The sequence below is a fragment of the Heterocephalus glaber genome, unplaced genomic scaffold, assembly GCF_053883595.1.
Source record: "Heterocephalus glaber isolate CG9 unplaced genomic scaffold, H.glaber_assembly_v1.0 deba00001673, whole genome shotgun sequence".
NCBI classification, from domain to species: domain Eukaryota; kingdom Metazoa; phylum Chordata; class Mammalia; order Rodentia; family Bathyergidae; genus Heterocephalus; species Heterocephalus glaber.
In genome coordinates, this window is record NW_028258410.1 from 10,665,378 (window position 1) to 10,686,377 (window position 21,000).

The 21,000-nt window shown below is 34.5% G+C and overlaps 1 protein-coding gene across 16 annotated transcripts in view; it reads left to right on the forward strand.

Annotated features, from left to right (window-relative positions):
• Positions 1 to 21,000, forward strand: part of Sycp2 (synaptonemal complex protein 2) — a 98,845-nt gene that overhangs the window by 39,031 nt on the left and 38,814 nt on the right. For 9 of the 16 annotated variants that reach the window (XR_015445950.1, XM_021255186.2, XM_087197515.1 and 6 more), the window contains 9 exons: positions 10,338 to 10,486; positions 11,354 to 11,428; positions 11,949 to 12,089; positions 15,105 to 15,204; positions 16,083 to 16,237; positions 18,110 to 18,179; positions 18,505 to 18,562; positions 19,053 to 19,186; positions 19,331 to 19,755. Coding sequence is in view for 9 of the 16 variants with exons in the window: in XM_021255186.2 (XP_021110845.2) it covers positions 10,338 to 10,486; positions 11,354 to 11,428; positions 11,949 to 12,089; positions 15,105 to 15,204; positions 16,083 to 16,237; positions 18,110 to 18,179; positions 18,505 to 18,562; positions 19,053 to 19,186; positions 19,331 to 19,755 (1,307 nt within the window). In the remaining 7 variants the exon portion in view is untranslated. Of the gene's footprint in view, positions 1 to 10,337; positions 10,487 to 11,353; positions 11,429 to 11,948; positions 12,090 to 15,104; positions 15,205 to 16,082; positions 16,238 to 18,109; positions 18,180 to 18,504; positions 18,563 to 19,052; positions 19,187 to 19,330; positions 19,756 to 21,000 lie in introns of those variants that run through there. The other 7 variants (XR_015445951.1, XR_015445953.1, XR_015445952.1 and 4 more) reach the window with 5 other exon arrangements.

Genomic DNA, 21,000 nt, shown 5'->3' on the forward strand with positions numbered 1-21,000 from the left:
TAGCTATTATAAAATAATGCTGCTATAAATATTCATGTATAGGTATGTAGATAGATATATGCTTTTATTTCTTTTGGGTAGAAGTGCAGTGATTCTGTCATACTATATGTTGTACATGTTTTCCTTTTTAAGAAACTTCCAAACTGTTGGCCAAATAGTCCCATCTTCTTGCCTTATTGCAACTGTCAGTAAAAACCTTTACAATGTTAATAGAAATTATGACAGCAGACATCTATTTTACAAATGTTAGGATGGGAAATACTCATTTTTCTTACCATGAAGTATTTCATGCTGGCTTGGTCTTTTTTTATTGCCATAATAAAAAAACCCAAGGCTGGATAATTTATAAAGAAAAGACGTTTATTTGGAGCTACATTTCAGAGGGCTAGAAAACCTAAAAGAAAAGTGGCTACATCAGGTTGGCTTCTGGTGAGGGCCTCATGGAGGGAAGTATAATGTGTCACATGACAAGAGAGGAAGCAAGAGAACATCAAGCAAGCTGGACTCACTTTATATAGCATCCTGCTCCAGCAGTAATTAATACTGTTCTTTGAGAATGAGAACTCATATGAGAAGGCATTGATCCATACATGAGGTCCATACTCCCATGAGCCAAACTTCTCCAACTGAGCCCCACCTCCCAACATTGCCACATTGAGGAAGTAAGGTTCAACATGAGTTTGGGTGGGCACAAATCATGCTTAAACCATAGCACATTGTGACAGTTTTTCATATTTGTCCTCTTTTAACTTGTTTTATAATAAATTTCCTATAACTTTCTTCTGAAATACTTCATTTCTTCCTAAATTTTCTCTTTTTGCATAATATAATTATTTTAAAGACCATAAATTTATTAACTGTAACTGTTGAATCATCTTTGGATTATCTACTAAGGTCGGTTGTTTCCTTTCTCAGCCAATCACATATTGTTTTTTCTTGGCATGTCAAGTAACTTTATGTTAAAACCTTTTGTATATATAACAAATACAGAGGGTCCAGATGGGTCTTTCACTTGAGAGGTTTGATTTCCATGCAATCATAGATGCTAGTCTACTTTGATTTCTCATTTTAGTGAGTTTGCACTCTTGTTTACCTATGTTCCTCAGGTGTGGCCATTCCAGTCCATTGATTATAAACTTGGATTTCTCTATTCTGAAGATGCAGTTCTGCCTTTAAAGGGTCCTAACCTAGCTCTTTAGCTTCTCATTCTACTCAGTCCAAAATTCAGCAAATGTTTTGAAGGGAAAACCGAACTTGTGCCTCAAGCTGGGCCCTGTTTCAGGCAGTACTTTCTTCTAAGCCTGTGGTACTGATGGAGCATTAACTCTGCTTTTTAAAAAAATTTTAATAGATACATAGTAACTATATGTATTTTGAGGTACTCTCTGGTATTCCTACACTTGTACACAGAGGAAGTCCTACCTAGAGCAGTAGGGCAAGAGAACTCCTACTTTTGACAGTCTGGCCATCTCCTGTGCTGCTGCATAATACAGAGAAAATCATTCATGCCTTTAAAGTCTCTGAGATTTCTATTTGTTATTCCAGGCCTTACTGATCAGTTAAATTCTCGGTGGTTTGTCTTTTGCTCTGTCAATTCTTGTCCTAAATGTATTCATAGTTACAGTTGGGATGGTGGTGCACTCTGTAATCCACACACTCTAGGAGGCTGAGGCCAGAAGATCCCAAGTTCAAGTTCAGACTGGGCAGTTCGCAACTTAGTGAGACCCTATCTCACAATAAAAAATGGAAAAGGCTGGGGTTGTAGCTCACCGCAAAGGTGTATGCCTTTAATCACACCTACTTAGGAGACTGAGGCAGGAGGATGGCAAATTCAAGGCCAATGTAACTTAGTCTGTCTCAAAATAAATTAAAAAGGGCTAGGAATGTGGCTGAGTGGCAGAGGAGCAAGCACAAGGCCCTGGGTTCAATCTCTAGTACCACCAAAAAGATCTGATTATTCTTATTATTTTCTAGCAGGAGAGTGACCTGCAACAATTATTATAACCCACTCAAAAGTGGAAGCCTTCAACATTCAACTTTGGACTCTAAATGATACTTAGCAGTCTTCTGTGTCCATAGGGACATTCCTCTTTCTATTTCTCCAACAGGAGCTACTGAAAATTGTAACTGTCTTTAGGGTGTTTTTTCACCTCTTCCTTTCCTCTCTTTTACAGTGATATGATGTTTGAGAAAAGCATGAATTTTTAAAGTAAGAATGCCTATAAATTTTGGCTTCTAAGGCCCTGCATCTCCCTATATCTTTGCATCTCAATCATTGTTTTAAAAATTCTCCTGTAAATGGAAAACATGTTATCTACTCTTGTTGAAGGGTGATTTCTCTGCATGCTTCATTCACATTCTCCATATCTGTGCTCCATGAGACGTGTCTCATATATCTTCTTTCAGTAGTTTCTTTTCCACATTTCTTGGCATATAAAGGAGTTCACATGTCTACATCTTAAAATTTAAAGCTATTTTGGATCTTGTATTGTCTTACTCTCTTTTTCCATTCATAGCTAATTTTGAAAAAAATAGTTTTTACTCCTTTTCCTTTTTTATTAATTTCTAATCTGTTGTACATCTCCACTCACTGAAATTATTCTACTTCAATATACATATCAGTCCTTATATTATCCTTTCCTCACATTTGACACTGTATTGTTGACCACAATTTATTTTTATTTTATTCTTTTTGGTACTGGGGATCGAACTTGGGTCCTTGTGCTTGCGCAGCTGGCGGCGAAACCACTGAGCTAAATCCCCAGCAACCACAATTTATTTTTAAATACATTTTTTAAATTTTTCGGCTGAACTCTAAATATAGATATAATACTATCCAACTTGTACATTTTCAAATATCTAAAACTCATGTTTTGAAACTGAACTTACAGTTGTACCCAAAGGTCTGTGTCTTCTCCTAAAAACTGGTATGATCTGCTAAATTCCCCAGATACAGAAGCAATTCTTGACTGTTTTCCTCTCCTCTGAATTAACCAATTTCCACGTTTGTTCATGTCTACCTCTTAATGTCTTTTTAAGTTTCTTCCCCACTCTTTTGTTCCATATTTGATTAACATGGAATGCTCCATGCAGACCCTTCTGTTAACAAATTAGGTTCTTTGTGTATGGATTTAAAAGATTTTTTAAAATGGTTTTTCAGGAAGAAGCATATTAATAATAGTATACTGGAATCCCATAGAAATACCTTGTTTTGTTAAAAATGCTGATCTGTTGATATCTGTAAATGCTTGGACTTTATAGCAAGCTAGAAAACAAGAACTTTTTTGAAATTCCAGTGATATTGCTAGTAATTAAAAGCAAAGCAAGCCTAATTTTAGTTCATGTGGTCAGAGCAAATAATACACTTTACCAAAGTAGTCAATAAAATATAACAAATATCAATACATTCCTGTACAGGTAGTTACAGTATGTGTATGCAGACAGATCTGTATACAAACTGGTACAAAGTACCTAGCTAAATCATAAATTAGAAATAATTCTAATACGATATACATACAAGCAGTGAAAGCGGATATTACATTTAATATAAGTTCGTAGGAAGCTACAGAAAAAATCAGGTGAATATCATAGGGATGAAACAATCAACAAAAATATCCATAAAGATTATAAATGTTTTAATGTTCATCATCAAAACATGAAACATTATCTTTAAAGCCACCATAAATTTCATCTCAGAAACCTGAAAACTTGTTACTTGAACTCATGATTTTTTAAAAACTACACTGTGAGTTAGCACTGTGAGTTAGAAACTGTCACCACTGCCTTCAATCAGTTAATAATTATTAGTACCATCAAAGGACATTACTTTGGAAATGTCCAAAAGCAAATAAAGCCAGATTGCTTGGGCAGACCTCATAAGAATCAGAATTTTTTATACCCCTTGTGGATATTTGTGTTTTAGGAGAGATGATAGAGTACCCTTCAGAGCTTTTTCAGATACAAAGATAAATTTCTCTTATTTTGTGTGGTCCTCCGACATCGGGATGCTTTCCTCCTGCGCAAAAGTATCCTCTGGAAGCAGGTGTGGAAATTTCTCAGGCAACATTAAAAACCTTATTAGACCCAGTACCAAAAAAAAAAGAAGAACCTTATTAGAGATATGGTGGCCCCTGGTGCTGTACCTTTAATCCATAATTTTTGGCAACTTATCTGGGGGATAGTATGTGTGGGGTATTTTGTTGGTTGGTTTGTTTGTTTTTTTGGTACCGGGGATCAAACTCAGGACCTTGGCCTTGTGAGGCAGGTGCCGGAACCACTGAGCTAAATTCCCAGCCCCCGTATGTGAATACTTTTTATACACTGGTGCTTACAGTATTTTCACTAGATTGATAAATTCATTGGGAATAAGGAATGTATCATTCTCACACTTAATTTTTTATCAAATGTTACCATTTACTGTCAACATATTTATGACAACTTTAGATTTTTTAAAAATTCTTTTATTGGTACATTTTAGGTATACAGTACATTTATATTTATCATTGGGTGCTTGTACCTGTACATGATGAATCTTGGTTCTTATTTTTTTCCACATTACCTATGCACCCTTCACCCCTTCCACCCTTCCCTATTTTCATAGATTTCATTTTCATTTTTTTTCTTTTCTCATAATTTTTACTTTCCCTTCTTTCCTTTCCCCTTCCCCTCCCACTACCCCTATACCTTTGAACCTTTTAATATTTCAAATTATCAGTTATTAGTTTTAATCATTTTAATCCTTATTTACACTTTCAGTTTCTCACACTAGAGAAACTATTCGGTATTTACACATGTGTGTCCTATTTATTTCACTTTAGAGTATGGCCTCAATATGCATCCATTTAGCTATAAATGACTCTAGTTTTTCGTTCTTTATGGGTGAGTAGTACTTCATTTTATTAAAAAACCACATCTTCTTTATCCAGTTTCCAGTTGATAGGCACTTGGACTGTTTCCAAGCTTTAGCTATTGCAAACTGTGCCGCTATAAACATGGGTGCACATATATCACTGTGGTATGATTCTTTTAATTCTTTAAGGAAGATACCCAGCAGGGGAATAGCTGGGTCAAATGGGACCTCCAGCCCTAGTTCTTTGAGGTATCTCCATATTGATTTCCACAGTGGTTGCACCAGCCTGCACTCCCACCAATAATGGAGAAGGGTTCCTTTCTCCCCACAACCCCGCCAGCATCTGCTATTGATTTCTTGATACCAGCCATTCTTTCTGGGGTGAGGTGAAATCTCAGTGTTGTTTTCATCTCCATCTCTCAAATGACCAGTGATGTTGAACATTTTTTCGTATATTTATTTGCCGCTTTTACTTCTTTGTCTGAGAAATGTCTGTTCATTTCAGATGCCCATTTTTGAATTGGGTCTTTGAATTTGGGGGGGGGTCTGATTTTTTTCAATTCTTTATATATTCTAGATAGTAGCCCTTTGTCTGAGGTACAGCTGCTGAAAATTTTTTCCTACATTGTAGGCTGTCTGTTAGCTCTGGTGGTATCTCTTGCAGTGCAGAAGCTTTTTAATAAGATGAAATCCCAGTTGTTGATTCTTTGTGTTAGTTCCCATGCTACTGAGGTTTTGTTCATAGTCTTTTCCTATGCCAATATCTTCAAGAGTTCTACCTCACTTCCAGCAAGTTTAGTGTTTCTGTCTTAATATTTCTATCTTTAATTCACTTCGATCTTAGTTTAGTGCATGGTGATAGATATGGGTCTAGTTTTAATCTCTGGCAGGTTGAAATCCAGTTTTTCCAGCACCATTTATTAAATAGGCTATCTTTCCTCCAATGAGGGTAGTTGGCTCCTTTGTCAAAGATGTGGTGGCTGGGTATGTCTGAAGTTGTTTCGGCATCTTCTAATCTATTCCACTGATCCTCGGGTCTGTTTCTCTGCCAGTACCATGCTGTTTTTATCACAGTAGGTTAATAGTATAGTTTCAAGTTGGGGATTGTGATATCCCCAGCCATGTCTCTGTTGCCCAGAATTGCTTTTGCTATTCTAGGTCTCTTCTGGTTCCAAATGAATTTTTGAATTGTTTTCTCTGGTGCTGTGAAGTATACGTTTGGAATTTCAATTGGCATTGCATTAAATCTATATAGTAGTTTTGAAAGTATGGCCATTTTCACTATATTGGTTCTTCCTACCCAGGAGCAAGGGATGTCTTTCCATTTTCTTATATCCTTTTCAATCTCCTTTTTCAGGATGCTGTAGTTTTCAGTGTAGAGGTCTTTTGCTTCCTTTGTGAGGTTGATTCCTAGATATTTCATTTTGGGGGATGCTATTGTAAAAGGAATTATTTCCCTAATTTCTCTCTCAGTGAGTCTGCTATTTGTGTATAAGAAGGCTATTGTTTTTTGAGTGTTGACCAGCTACTCTACTGAATCTCAGTTAAGTCTAGAAATCTTTTGGTAGAGTTTTTTGGGTCTTCTATGTACAGTATCATATCATCAGCAAATAATGACAGTTTAACTTCTTCCTTTCCTATCTTTATTCCTTTTCTTTCTCTTTTCTAATTGCTGTGGCTAATGTTTCCAGGATTGTATTGAACAGGAGTGGTGATAGTGGGCATCCTTGTCTTGTTCTTGATTTTAGCGTGAAAGTTTTCAGTTTCTGACCATTTAGTATGATGTTGGCTGTTGGTTTTTCATAGATAGCCTTAATCAGGTTGAGATAAAGACTTTCTATTCCAGTTTTCTGTAGCGTTTTTATCATGAATGGGTGTTGGATTTTGTCAAATGCCTTTTCTGCATCTATTGAGATGATCATATGGTTTTTGTCCTTGACTCTGTTAATATAGTGTATTTATTAATTTACAAATATTGAACCATCCTTGCATCCCTGGGATAAATTCGACTTGGTCAGAGTGTATGATCTTCTCAATGACCCTCTATATTCTGTTTTCCAGTATCTTGTTGAGGATTTTTGCATCTATGTTCATTAGGAAGATTGGCCTGTAAGTTCTCTTTTTGGGTTTGGTCTTTCCCTGGTTTTGGAATCAAAGTAACACTTGCTTCCAGGAATTAATTTGGAAGCCTTGCTTCCCATTCAATTTCCTTGATGACTTTAAAGAGTAATGGTGATAGTTCTTCTTTAAATGTCTTATAGAATTCACCAATGAAGCTATCGGGACCTGGGCATTTTTTTGTTGGTAAATTTTTTATTACATTTCAATTTCACTTGTAATTAGGGTGTTTAGAATTTCTATATCTTCTTCATATAACTTTGGCAATTCGTATGTATCTAAGAATCTGTCCATTTCTTCTGTGTTTTCCATTTTATTAGAGTACAGGTTCTTGAAGTAGGTATTGATGGTCCTCTGGATTTCTGCTGGGTCTGCTGTGACTTCACCTTTTTCGTTTTTAATTGCATGGATTTGAGCCTTTTCTTTCCTTTTTTTGATAAGGTTGGCTAAAGGTTTACTGATTTTATTTATTCTTTTAATTTTTTGTATTATTCTCTTAATCTCCATTGCATTGATTTCTGCTTTGATCTGTATAATTTCCTGTCTTGTACAAGCTTTGGGTTTGTTATGCTCTTCTTTTTCTAGGAGCTTGAGAATCTGCATTAGGTTATTTATCTGAGTTCTCTGTTTTCCTAATTTGGGGATTCACTGCTATGAATTTCCCTTGTAGAACTGCTTTTATTGTGTCCCATAGATTGCTGTATGTTGTACTGGCATTGTCATTTACTTGTAGAAACTGTCTAATTTCTTAATATCCTCTGTGACCCATTAGTTGTTCAGGAGGGTGTTACTCAGTTTCCATGTGTTTGGGAATTTTGCAGTTTCTTATGTTATTGACCTCCAATTTTATTGCACTATGGTCTGATAATATACAGGGGGTAACTTCAGTTCTTTTACATTTACTTAGACATGTCCTATGAGCTAGCATGTGGTCTGTTTTGGAGAGTGACCCATGTGAAGCCGAAAAGAACGTGTATTCTAATTTTGTGGAGTGGAACACTCTATAAACATCTATTAAGTCCATTTGTTTAATAGCTTGGTTCAGTTCTAGAATTTCGTTATTGATTTTTTTGTCTAGATGATCTTTCTACTTGTGATAGTGGGGTATTGAAGTCCCCCACTAGAATTGTATTAGTGCTTATTTGATTTTTCATGTCCATTAATATTTGTTTTGTATAGTTGGGGGCATTTGTATTTGGTGCATATATATTTAGGATTGTCATCTCTTCCTCTTGGATTGTTCCCTTCACAAGGATGTAGTGACCATCTTTGTCTCTCTTAATTAGTTTTGGTTTGAAATCTACCTTGTCTGCAAATAAGATTGCTACCCCTGCTTTTATCTGGGTTCCTGTCGCATGGAGAACTGTTTTCCATCCTTTTACTTTCAGTCCGTGAATTTCTTTTCGAGTTAGGTGTGTTTCTTGTATACAGCATATTGCTAGATTTTGCTTCTTAATCCATTCTGTCAGTCTGTTTCTTTTGATTGGTGAATTGAGGCCATTAACATTGAGAGTTATAATTGATAGCTATTGACTCATCCTTGTCATGATGTTTTGCTGTTGTTGGCTCTTTTATTTCTTTTTTTCCCCCCTTTCCCTTTAGCTTCTTACCTTGCCTGGTGTCTTCCCTCTGTTGGGCCTCATGGAATTGTGACCTTCATTGTCTTTTTCTAGGATATTGCTTAGAATTGTTTGGAGTGCTGGTTTGGTGTTCATGAAATTTCTCAGGTGTTCTTTGTCATGGAATTATCTAATTTCCCCATCAATTTTGAAAGATAATTTTGCCGGATACAACAGTCTAGGTTGGAAGTTATTTTCTTTTAGGGCTTGAAATACTTCACTCCAGGCTGTCCTTGATTTGAGGGTTTATGTTGAGAAGTCTGCCGCGATTCTGATGGGCTTTCCTTTGTAGATTATTTGTTTCTTTTCTATAACTGCCTGTAGAATTTTGTTCTTCGGTTGGGTTTCTGGGATCTTGACTATTGTAGGTCTATGTTTAGATTTTTTTTTATCATGGCTAGTTGGAGTTCTGTATACCTCACTTATCTGTATGTCCAGTTCTCCACCTCTGTCTGGGAAGTTTTCTACTATTACTTCTGTGAACAGTTTTTTTAATGTCAACTGTACTTTCTCCTGTTTTTTCGTGGTCTCTTATCAGTCTTATGTTATTCTTCCTTGCATCATCCAGCAGCTGCTGTATTGATGTCTCATAGTCTCTTACTATTTTGAAGAGCTCTCTGTTTTCATGGTCCTAAATTGCAATCCTGTCTTCTATATGTGATATTCTATCTTCAGATTCCCTTAATCTGCTCTGCATGCTTTCAATGTTGTTTTTAATCTCCTGGATATCTGTTTGAATCTGTTTCATGGATTCCATTTCTTTCTTATGTTGGGCGATCTTGGTTTCCATTTCTTTTTTATACTAGGTATTCATGGCTTCCAGCATGTTTCTGTTTTTTTTTTATCTGTTTCTGTTCTAGAGTTTCTAATCATGTCTTTCACTCTGCTCACCATCTCTGCAGTTATCTGGGAGATTATTTCTCCTTTGAATTTTTCTAGATCCTCATTCATCTGTTTTATTACTTCCTGTGCTATCAGTTCAGGGTGTCCAGGTGGTGTATTATCAGACTTTTCTGCCTCATTTTCCCCCAGAATTTGCCCTTTGTGGAATGGAAGTCTGAGTTTGTGCCTTACTTAAATGTCTTCTCATTTTTGTTTTTGGTACTGTCCTTGGTTTAATTCCTGGGTTGATACTTTGAAGTTGCTTATTGTAAGTATCTTTATTGATGTATTTAAAACACTTATGGAATGGTTGCTTCTCAGAAGTGTCTTCCAGATATAGCTGGTCTTTAGGTTTTGAGTCTAATGGCTCTGAGGCTGTCTCATTTTCATTATACTAGGAAGGACAACTGATTAAATCAATCGTGAGACTGAATAAGAGCAGAAGTTCAGACAACTTTAGATTTCATAGAAATGTTTGATAAGCTGCTTATGCATAGAAATATAGTAATTGTATTGCATTAAAGTTTTTTCTTTTTGCCTTTTTAAAAATTAAATGAGCTCTTTCAGATGTTATCAAGAAGTATTTGGTGAAGGATCTGTTAGGATGTGGAACTATTCTGGGCTTTGTTGTTAGTTATAGCATTACCATGTAATGTAATGATCATGACACTGAGACTCTGAAAGGTAAATAGACCTTTTTATATAGGTAGTTTGTACCAGAGCTAATTAAACACTGTTCAGTTCTGAAGTTTGAATTTTGATTTAGTTGATTTTAATTAATATAATGCATATTTTATTATTTATACTATACATATAGAGTGGTATCATGTAAATACAGACTAATCAATGTGGTTTTATTTTATGTACAGTGAGAGAATCAAAGAAGCTACTGACTATAATTCTGAAAAATATAGTAAAAATTAGTAAAAGAGAAGGGAAAGAACTGCTTTTGTATTTTGACACATCATTAGAAATCACTAATGTGGTTGAAAAAATTTTTGGTGCCAGTAAATATAGGGTAAGTTTTTGAACTAATTTTTAATAAACTATTTACTGGAAACAGTTTCAGACTATAAATTTCATTGCTTTTTCCCATTCTAAAGTTTTTAAGTCGACATGTAGATTTTAGTTCTTTAAATTTGTATGGTGGAAAACCATCAACTTGTTAGCCATATCCTTTGAGATGTCTTTTAGAAAGTGTTTCAAATGACAGAATTAGTAGCTGTTTAGAACATCTGGTGATTTCAGCCATGTGTTTAAAAAATGAAATGAGACAGGGCTGGGAATGTAACTCAGTGGTGCCGCACCTACTTGGCAAGTGTAAGGTCCTGAGTTTGATCCCTGCTTCAAAAAAGAGAAAAGGTGAAATGAGACAAATACTGTTTTCAAGATATTAAACATTAAACATTGTGAAAATTACATAAATAATGCCCAGCAGTACAAAATTGGTCTAAGGAAAATGAATTACAGAAATTACATCATGTTTGAAGGTAAGGCATTATCCTGGAGGTGAGGTTTGAAATAGCCTTTAAAGTCGGATAGGATTTAGATAAGATGCTGTCCAGGAAGTATAGAAGCTAGATTCTTTAACTGAGAATCTAAGGTGACAATGTATGTGTTGCTTTGATGGGAGATTTTGTTGACAAGTTTGGATGATACAAGAGATTTATGCTGAAGAATAACAGATTATATTTGTGAGGAACCATCACACAGGGACCAAAATGGCATGCTAAGGAGAGTGGTTAGTAGGAAGTAATTGAAGTATCCAAGGAAGGATATTTATTGTATGCAGGGTAATGATTTGGTATAATATTGTGGAAGAAAACAAATAGGAAATAATTGTATTAAACAAGAAGAAAATTATATCACTCTGTATTAATTTTAGGAATTTTCAAGAAAACAAGGTGTTTCCGTTGCCAAAACATCTGTGCATGTACTTTTTGATGCAAGTGGATCACAGGTATGTCTCTGACTTGCTCATATCATTAGACAAAGTTTAAAACAAAATAGCACAAGAGTAAAGTTGATGTTGGAGGGTGAATGTCTAAAAAACAAATGGTGTCAATGTAAATGATATTCTAAGAAAATATATATGATATTTCTTAAATTAATGATTATTTTAATACAGAGAATAGAGCATTATTGATTTTTAGTAACTTTAAAATGTAATAGTATATGTCTTTCCACTAATGGCAAAACTTGTTTGTAAAAGTGAATTTTTTTGTTGGATCACTTCATAAAAATTACTACATGGGGGCCAGGGATTTAGCTCAGTGGTTCCAGTGCCTGGCTTGCAAGCACAAGGTCCCGAGTTCAATCCCCGGTACCCCCCCCAAAAAAAATACTACATGGATCAAAAAAGGGAAGAGTTGATATTTATAAATGTAGATGAATGGGAGCTTCCTTAAGGCATTCAGTAGTTTTTGAGAACTTCTATAGTTTGCACTTGTAAAAATAGTTCTTTCTGCATTCTCCAACAGATTCTCGTGCCAGAAAGTCAGTTCTCAAACGTTGAAGAAGAACTCATTAGTTTAAAAGAAAAATCTCACCCCCCAGAGGAATTTGCTAACCCTCCAAAATGTATCCGTAACCGAGGGGACAGAAAAAATTGTCAGCCCGAGGTAAATATGTATCAAAATAGTTATTTATAATCATTGCTAAGTATAGAAAAAGCATAGAATTTATATATTAATGGTCCTGATCAATCTTACTTAAGTTTATCACCTACCTTTTAAAATACAGTCATCAGAAGGTACTATTTTAGCAGGGGTTAGGAATTAAGACAAGGTATACTACACTTTATGCTCATACATTCCAAATTAGAGATAATATTATGACTAGCTACCATTTTTTTCCATTTACCCTTTCTGTTTTCTCTTTGCTTTTGCTATAATGTGTAACATAAATTTATTATGCACTTTTTATCTGTATGAGGAAAGAAAGTATGAATTAAGTTTTTCTTACTCTTTTTCTTCTTCCTCATTGAAAACTTTGTCTGGGCCACATCCAGTAGAATCAGATCTTGGCTTTCTTTTCCATTCTTTCTGGGACTTTTGACATTACTGAAAGCCCTTAAGGTCCTCTCCTTCTTCAGCTTTTTTTAAGTACCCTGATTTACTTCCTACTTCTGTTACTACATCAGAGATACTTTCTCTCTTCACTTTGGAGGTTTGCTGTAAGCTTTATACCAAACCTTGTGAAAATCTCCGTGTGTTCTTCCTTGCAAAAATTCTTTAATGTGCATGATTTGAACTTATTTTAATTTACCATTACCTTTATCATTTTAAGTGTACCAGACTTGTCTTCAGAGTTCTGTATCCACATCTCTACTTACTACTATTAATTTTTCTGATATCATTGATACCAGCCTCTTCTTTCCCCATATCTAGAACTAACAAGCTAAAGCCTGCCCTTTCATAGTGTTTCTCATATTTTCTTCCTTATTCTTCCATTTTTCATCTCAGCACACCTAGGTTAATATAGTAGCTGCTGAATTGGTCTTTGACATGATTGCTTCATCCTCTGAGCTACCTCTGGAAGGCTAGTGATTTCTGAAATATCAGTATTCTGAGAGCATTATTTTCCTCTTAGCTTTATGATCTCTGTGTTTATCCCACTGACTTAATAAGTTTTAACTCTGTTTTTAAATTTTACTCATTCTATTTAAAATTTTAGTATCTGTAGGAAAGTCATTTGCTTTACTGTCTCTTCATATGCTATTCTCATTCTTGCCTTTAGACTTTCATTCACATTGTTCCTTTTTTTTTTAACCTTTGCTCACATAAAACATACTTAACACTTCCAAGTCTCAAGTCATAGTCCTTTGTTCATGGAACTTTTCCTAATTATTTAGATTTTTAACTATTCTCACCTTTAGGAAGCTGTCAGTATCATCATATATTTTGGCATGTTTTCTGTTACTCAGTATTTTCTCCTTTAGTCTTATGTCTTTAATTAAATTGAAATTATCACATTTCATTTCCTCTAGACAATTAGATCATAAAAACTAACTTTGTTTTTCTGGTTTGTGTGTGTGCGTGTGTGTGTGTGTGTGTGTGTGTGTGTGTGTGTGTGTGTTTGTGTGTGTTTGCTCATTTGCCCTTTTTTTCCCTTAAATTCTTTTACTGGTACATTTTAAATATACAGTACATTTACATTTATCATTGGGTACTTGTACCTGTGCCTAATGTATCTTGGTTCTTATATTTTCCCCATTCCTGTCCTCCCTTCCCTATTTACAAAGACTTTGTTTCTATTTTTTCCTTTTCTCGTAATTTTTCCTTTCCCTTCTTTCCTTTGTTGTCTATATCAGAATCATGCTGGGTGCCGGGGATTTAGCTCAGTGGTTTCGCCACCTGCTGTGCAAGTGCAAGGACCCGAGATCGATCCCTGGTACCAAAAAAAAAAAGAAAAAATGGTCTTATTAGATCTCACTTTAAATCTGTCAAATCACAACCTGTGGGAAAGGTCTTAAAGGACACCAAAATTGGGAAAACACACTATTGTTAAATGCCTACTGTGTTTTCAATAAGGATTAACAGAGGCATTTATATGAATAACTTTTCAGGTACCATTAACTATTACACTAAGAATTGTATTTGAAGAAGAATATACTGGTTCTCATGAATTTTAAAATTACCTTATCTTCTTATACTCACCACCCATCTCCTATACCCCAACAGATAGCTGTTCACAGCTCTTGTCATTTTTTCCCTCTGACTTAAGGGCAGATCCTTAAAAACAAAAACAAACAAAACAGCTCTCCTGGGCCTCTACTGTACATAGTATGTCACCGTCTACTTGTTTGTATGACACTCTCTGAAACTCCTATACTTTATAGTCCTTACTTTTACTTACCTACTTTTGTTACTCTCACATATTACTCTGGGATGATGTGGAAAAATATAAATGTTTATTGGAACCAGTAGCTTTGTGCCACTGAATCTCTGAATTCCTGTGACTGCTTTACTCCAAAGGCAGTTTAGTCTACATAGATTATTCAGTTTTCAAAGATGTATGAATGTTTTCAAGAATGATTAACATTATGAAAGTATTCAAATGATTTTACATAACTGTATATGCAAATATCTTCATAATAGACTAGAATATTGCAAGTCATTAGCTAAACTTATTAATAAAATAATTGATGTTTACATTTAAAATTACTATATCAGCTATGTGTGGTGGTGCATGCCTGTAATCACAGCACTTGGGAGCCTGAGGCAGGTAGATTACTGCAGGTTTGAGACCAGCCTGGGCTACATAGTGAGTTCTAGGCCAGCCTGAAATACATTGCAAGACTCTGTCTCAAAACACCAAATAAAGTTACTGAATTGTTTAGGTCTGGATATGCTATGAATATTCTTTAAAGCAGCAGTAAAGTTACTGTATTGCATTACGTATTCTATAAATATTCTTAAAACAAAATTTCTTACTTGTTTTATTCAGTGCCAAACATGAGGATAAAGCTCTTCAAATTAGCCTGAAACATGGACATTTCTAGATATTGTGTTGTTAATTTGAAAAAAAAAATATCTTTTGCATATAGGCAAGGCACAATGTTCTGAATAAAATTGCAGGATTTTTAGTTTTAAAAGAGAATGTGTATTTACTGTGGTTGTTTCTCACAATTTAAGATAAATACTCCTAGCAAAAGAAAAATGTCTGAAGCATCAATGATTGTTCCTGGTGCAGATAGATACACTGTGAGAAGTCCAGTACTTTTAATCAACACATGTAAGTTTTATAATCTTAAATGACTTTTAACAAGTATTGTATTTTAAAGAAGGCATTTTTAACTCAGGGATATTCTGGATATAACTTCACCGACAGGATAACTCAGAGTTATAAAAATTGATGAACCACAAGTCTTTTTAAGGAGAAAGATGAAATGAGAGTTAAATGTAAACAGTTTTCAAAATAGTAATATCCAGCATTAATAATTTAACAGGAGACAACACAACAGAGGGATTAAAGCACTGAAGTGATCAGACTGCTCGGTCTTAGTTCCTCATTCCCAGATTGCACTTTGTACAAATTATCCTCTAGCTAACATTAGAACAATTTTTTTTTTTTTTTGGGAACCGGGGATCGAACTCGGGTCCTTGTGCTTGCGCAGAAGGCAGCGAAACCACTGAGCTAAATCCCCGGCCCCTAGAACTATTTTTTTATGTCATATGAACTAAGGTATCTGTCTCATCAAGTTTAGAGGATTAAATTAAAAAAAGTCATTCAACAACAAATCTTTGTGAAACATAACAATTCCTGGCACATAGAGTTAAATGAAAGGGAAAGATGATGCTATATACTAGTTTCTTTAATAAAATCTTTGTCTTTATGACAGTTTAATGTTTACCTTCTATTCCAAAAATCCGGTTGCCAAATGTATGACAGGTTCCTCGCATTTAATAAGACCAATATTGAATACATTGTCCTACCTTTTCTGATGATTTTTCTTTCTTTTTTCTTTGTAAACATCATCCATGTCTATTTTTTCATCTAAGCTGAAAACCTTAGAACCATCCTAGAACCTCTCTAACTTACCTTTAAAGTCTGAAATGGGTTTCAGTAATAATAGAAAAGAAAAATCTAGTCATTCTATGTTATCCTTTTAGCAACTCAACGAAGAAGAATTAAACCACCACTCCAAATGATGAGTTCTGCAGAAAAAGTTGATATTTCTAAAACATTAGAAAATGGAATGGATAATGCTGTATCATGTAAATCTAGACCATCTGAAGAAAGAAGCAGAAGAGCTAATACAGATAAAGTAACTATACTTTGAAAATATCTTAAAAATAAATCATTTTCAAGTTACTGAGATGTTTTGCAAGCATTTAAGTTTACAAAACTATATTTGTTTACAAAGTCACATTTTTTCCAGATTTCATTTATTGTCCTTGAAAGTAGGCTCCTGCTGGCATATGACTTGTTTATTGTAATTACAATAAAATGTATGAACATCCATCATTAACACTCCAGTTTCAACATTTGGTAGGAGAATGGACTTTACTATCATTCTTTAATTATACAATTAATTATGTCCTATGAGGAAAACTCTGGTAGACACAGAATTGTGAGATCCAAATGCACTTTGTCTTTAAGTATCTCAAAGTCTAGTATGGGATTAGACAGTAAGATAATCACACCATGTGTAAGCTTTCTCAGATGTGTAAATAGCATGCAGTAAGGACCTAATAAAGAGGCAAGTGCCTAACCTTATATATAGCTGGAGGAGAAGACGAAGATCAGGAGAGGCTTTTTAAGGAGATATGGAGGGTGAATTAACTTTTGAAGGATAAATAAAGGCTAGTCAAATGGATCTTGAGGAGAAAAGTATTCATTCTAGGTAATTGAAGGGACAGAAAAGAATGGATAAGAAAAAGATTGTGAAGATGGTGAATTTCTCATGGGGATCCATTTAAGCAGGGACTAAGGACATGTAGTGAGAGGGAAAGGAGGAGCCTGAGAACTACAAATATTAGACAATGTTGAAGGTTCACTTTGAATTTAAGACTGAATTTTATCACATTAGTTCATAAGTATGTGCCATTTTCTCAAGGTATAGTCTTGGGGTAAAAGTTCAAAAGCCAAATGCTGCTGCCCTTTTAAAATGTAAAGGGATATATATGAAAGAAGATAAGGTTGGCAAATTGAAGATATTACAAAAAGTAGTCAAGGTACTGCTTTTAGTTTTTTGCATGAAAGTTTTTTGTTTTTTTGTTTTTGTTTTTTTTGATACTAGGGATCGAACTCGGGACCTTGCGCTTGTGAGGCAGGCAGTGGAACCACTGAACTAAATCCCTGGCCTGCATGAGTGTTTCTTAATAAAGGCACTCTTTTTAGTTGTGTGGCAGGTCCTGAATATTATAAAATGATGAGCATCCTAGCTAGTATTGTCCATAGAACCATTCTGTCATTGTGACAGCAAAAAAGCACGCTGGCGGGCTGGGGATTTAGCTCAGTGGTTCCACCTCCTGCCTCGCAAGCGCAAGAACCTGAGTTCGATCCCTGGTACCAAAAACAAAAAAACGAAAAAAGAAGCACACTGGCATATTTCTGTAACTGCTCCTCTCTCAGTGTAGAGATCCACTGACTAGATTAAGTAGGAAAGACAGTTAAGATGAAGTAAAATATTTTGGGCCAACCATTATATTTTCTGATGGTGATAGCAGATTTTAATTTGATCTAGGTTCAGTGTGAATCTGTGGCTGTGGAAAGAGAAGCTTGCTGTAGGCAAGAGGTTACTTGGACAATGACCAAACATTTAAACACAATTTAATACTTCATGATTTCCAATTCTTCTGTGTACTTTATTTAACCAGAAAGAGATGCGGGCTATGAAAGCAATAAGTAATGTTCCCTGGAAGTTTTAGAAATGACCAATAACAGATGAACATTGAATTATTAATATTGGTCTAGCTATGGATGAGATTAGGAAATTTGAAGAATCTTTTTCCTCTTCTGTGTTTCAGGATAGGCAATATTCTGAAAAGGGCATAGTGTTTTTGAAATACAAATACTATCTAATTTTCATAGCAAAGAAAACTTATTTTTTTCAAATATTAAAAACTTTTAAAAGTTATTTTCATGTAATGCCTTGATTAAAATTAATATTAATATGTTTCCTGTGTTTCTATAGCATAACAAAACTGCTAAAGTTGTAGAAGAGACACAAAATAAGGACATTGGATTCCAAAACCAAAATTTAAGTAAGTACATTTTGGGTTTAGTCACTTTAAAATGTATATATAGAATACTTCTCTCTACTCTTCCCTTCAGCCCCTCCACTTTCACTGATTTGAAAATAAACATTTTATAATGGATATGTTTGGCTTTGTGCAGGGAACTTTTGAGGTTACAAAGAAAGACAGTATAATCTCTTCCCGATAAATTCAGGTTTGAGGGGGCAGGATCAATCAATCTCTTCATCCCAATATGTGAACTTTTATAGAATTCTATACTAACCCCCATTAGTACTCTTACTCTGTCAAATGCTCGAAAAACTGAAAATAGCATGATTTTTGTTTGATTTAGATGAACTCCAGGATTTTGGTCCTGATACAAAAGCAGAGGGAGAAATAGATAAGCCTGGGTAAGTATGAGAAAATATATCAAATTATTTAGCAAATAGTATTTTTAGATGGATATAATAGATTTGAATGTAGTATTCATTATAGCATTAATCCTCTTTGATGTATTATTATGACTAGCATATGGGGAATAATCTATAGTTTTTTCCGTATCAGCCAAATCTTTTCCAGTTAAGAAACTTTAAATGAATGAAACTTTTTAAATTAATGAAGTATTATTGTGAAAACTTTAAATTCACAATAGAATATTTAGAACAGGTAAGGTAGGGTATATTTAAATAGACATAAATGTGGTCACCATAATGGTACATTTTTCTAGTATTTTTAATCCAATCAGTCATATTATAAATTTTAATTGTACTCATGACATGAAAATATTGCCATGGTTTACTGTTTACAGGTTGTTTTCAAGAAACATTGTCTAAAATATCTAGCTTTAAAGTTATCAGCATATGTTTTATAATATAATAAGAAAATTAATTTATTTTCTAGATTTCCTTGTGTTTTAGACAATAACTGTGAAAATAAAATCCACTCCAAATGGGCTTGTTGGACACCTGTGTCAACTATTAAACTGTGTAATAACCAAAGAACCAGTACTTCATCAGGAGACACATTTAATCAAGGTGCAACATATTTTTGTCTGTATTCAATAGTATTTCAGGGAAATAATTTTTCTCAAGTGTCTAGCAAATGTTTTTGGTTTTTATCAGTTTTAGATATTATAAATTTATTCATTTATAAGAGTTAATTTCTCATTCTCCCCCTAGGTATTGGTATCAATAAAAAACATACTAAACAAAAATCATCCTCTTCAATATCAGATTATGATTCTGAAGAAACAGGAAAGGGAAAATATAAGAAAGAAATAGTGGAACGTAACAAAATAGATAAATCGGAAGTTTGCAAAAGAAACAGTCAACAACAAAATCATCCTAAATATTCAGTGCAGAAAAATACTGAAAATACCAAGCAGAGTGATTGGCATGTTGAATCTGAAACTACTTTTAAATCAGTTCTCCTAAATAAGACAGTTGAAGAATCTCTGATCTATAGTAAGAAATACATATTGTCAAAAGATATGAATGCTGCTATTTGTGATAGAAGCCCTTCTAGAAAAAATATGAGAAGTCAGAGAAAATCAGAGGGAGAAGTGACTTCTGAACTTGATTCCTCAGATTTGAAACAAAAAATGGTGAGCTTTTAGTGTTTTTATTTCTGCCTATTTATAACATGCCTACTAGATAACCTAGCAAAGTGAAAGAAGCTTATTACTGCAAATTTGGCGTGTTTAATACCTTGTTCTTTAATTCAGTGCCTAGATGCTGAGAGTGAGTTCCTCCTTAAACTCTTCCTTCACCTCTGCAATCCCAGCACTAATAGTATTGTCCTTGGCATCTGTCAGGGATGTAAGTGTGTATAGAATAAGTGAACTCAAAAGTTTCTCTTTTGTGGTGTGGTGGTGTTCCTCCCATTCTTTTCTTTTGTACAAGCATATTGAACTGTTTCTGCTTCTCATAGTTCTTACCTTCCTTTTTTTTTTTTTTTTTGGTACTGGGGATTGAACTAGGGACCTTGCGCTTGCAAGGCAGGCGGCACTACCACTGTGCTAGATCCCTGGACTTACTTTCCTTTTTTATAAATGGTTATTTTTATGTATTTTTCCTCTGTGACTGCAATCCTCTTATAGGGAAAAGGCTATTTTTTCTACATTTGTTTTCCTGCATGTCCTAGCACAGCTTTGCATATAATAGCATGTCATACATTTCTTAGGTGATGCGTTAAACCTTGACAAGGTTTTACAGGAAATGATTTAAATGAATTAGAAAAAACTGACTTCTATAACTGTTGCTCATCCTTATTGGAGAACCAAACTTGAGATTGATTATCTAATCTCTCCAGACAGTTTTAACTATTGTGCATCATAGTCAAATAAAATTCTAGTTTTTGTAAAAGCTATCTTTTTTGTTTTATAACTCATCGTCCTGTTTTCAGAAGTTCTCTTCATTCCCTAATAGAGTTACATCTTGTATCATTATACAGTGTTTCCTGCCAGTTCCATGGACAGCTTAGAAGAGACAATCAACCAGATCTCTTTGCTTCCGGGGGAAAAGCAAAGGAATGACTAGCTTAGTAAAATTCTGTGAAATGATTCTAACCCTCCTGCTCCACCCAAAAAAGTTTAAAATTTAAGGATAGATCTGTGTTTGAACAAGAAGAACCTTACTTTTCCTGGGACTGAGGGAACTACATAGCAGTTGAGAGTTGAAAAAGAATAAAACAGCATATAAGGCATTAAGAAAAACAGGATCCAAAAGGATATGACTATAAAAGAAAACAGCCAAATTAGTCATAAAAGTGAGTTGTAGGTTAAAAAAAAATTTAAAGGAGATTATCATGATAAATGAAATTGAATTATATGCAATAATTGTGAGTTATC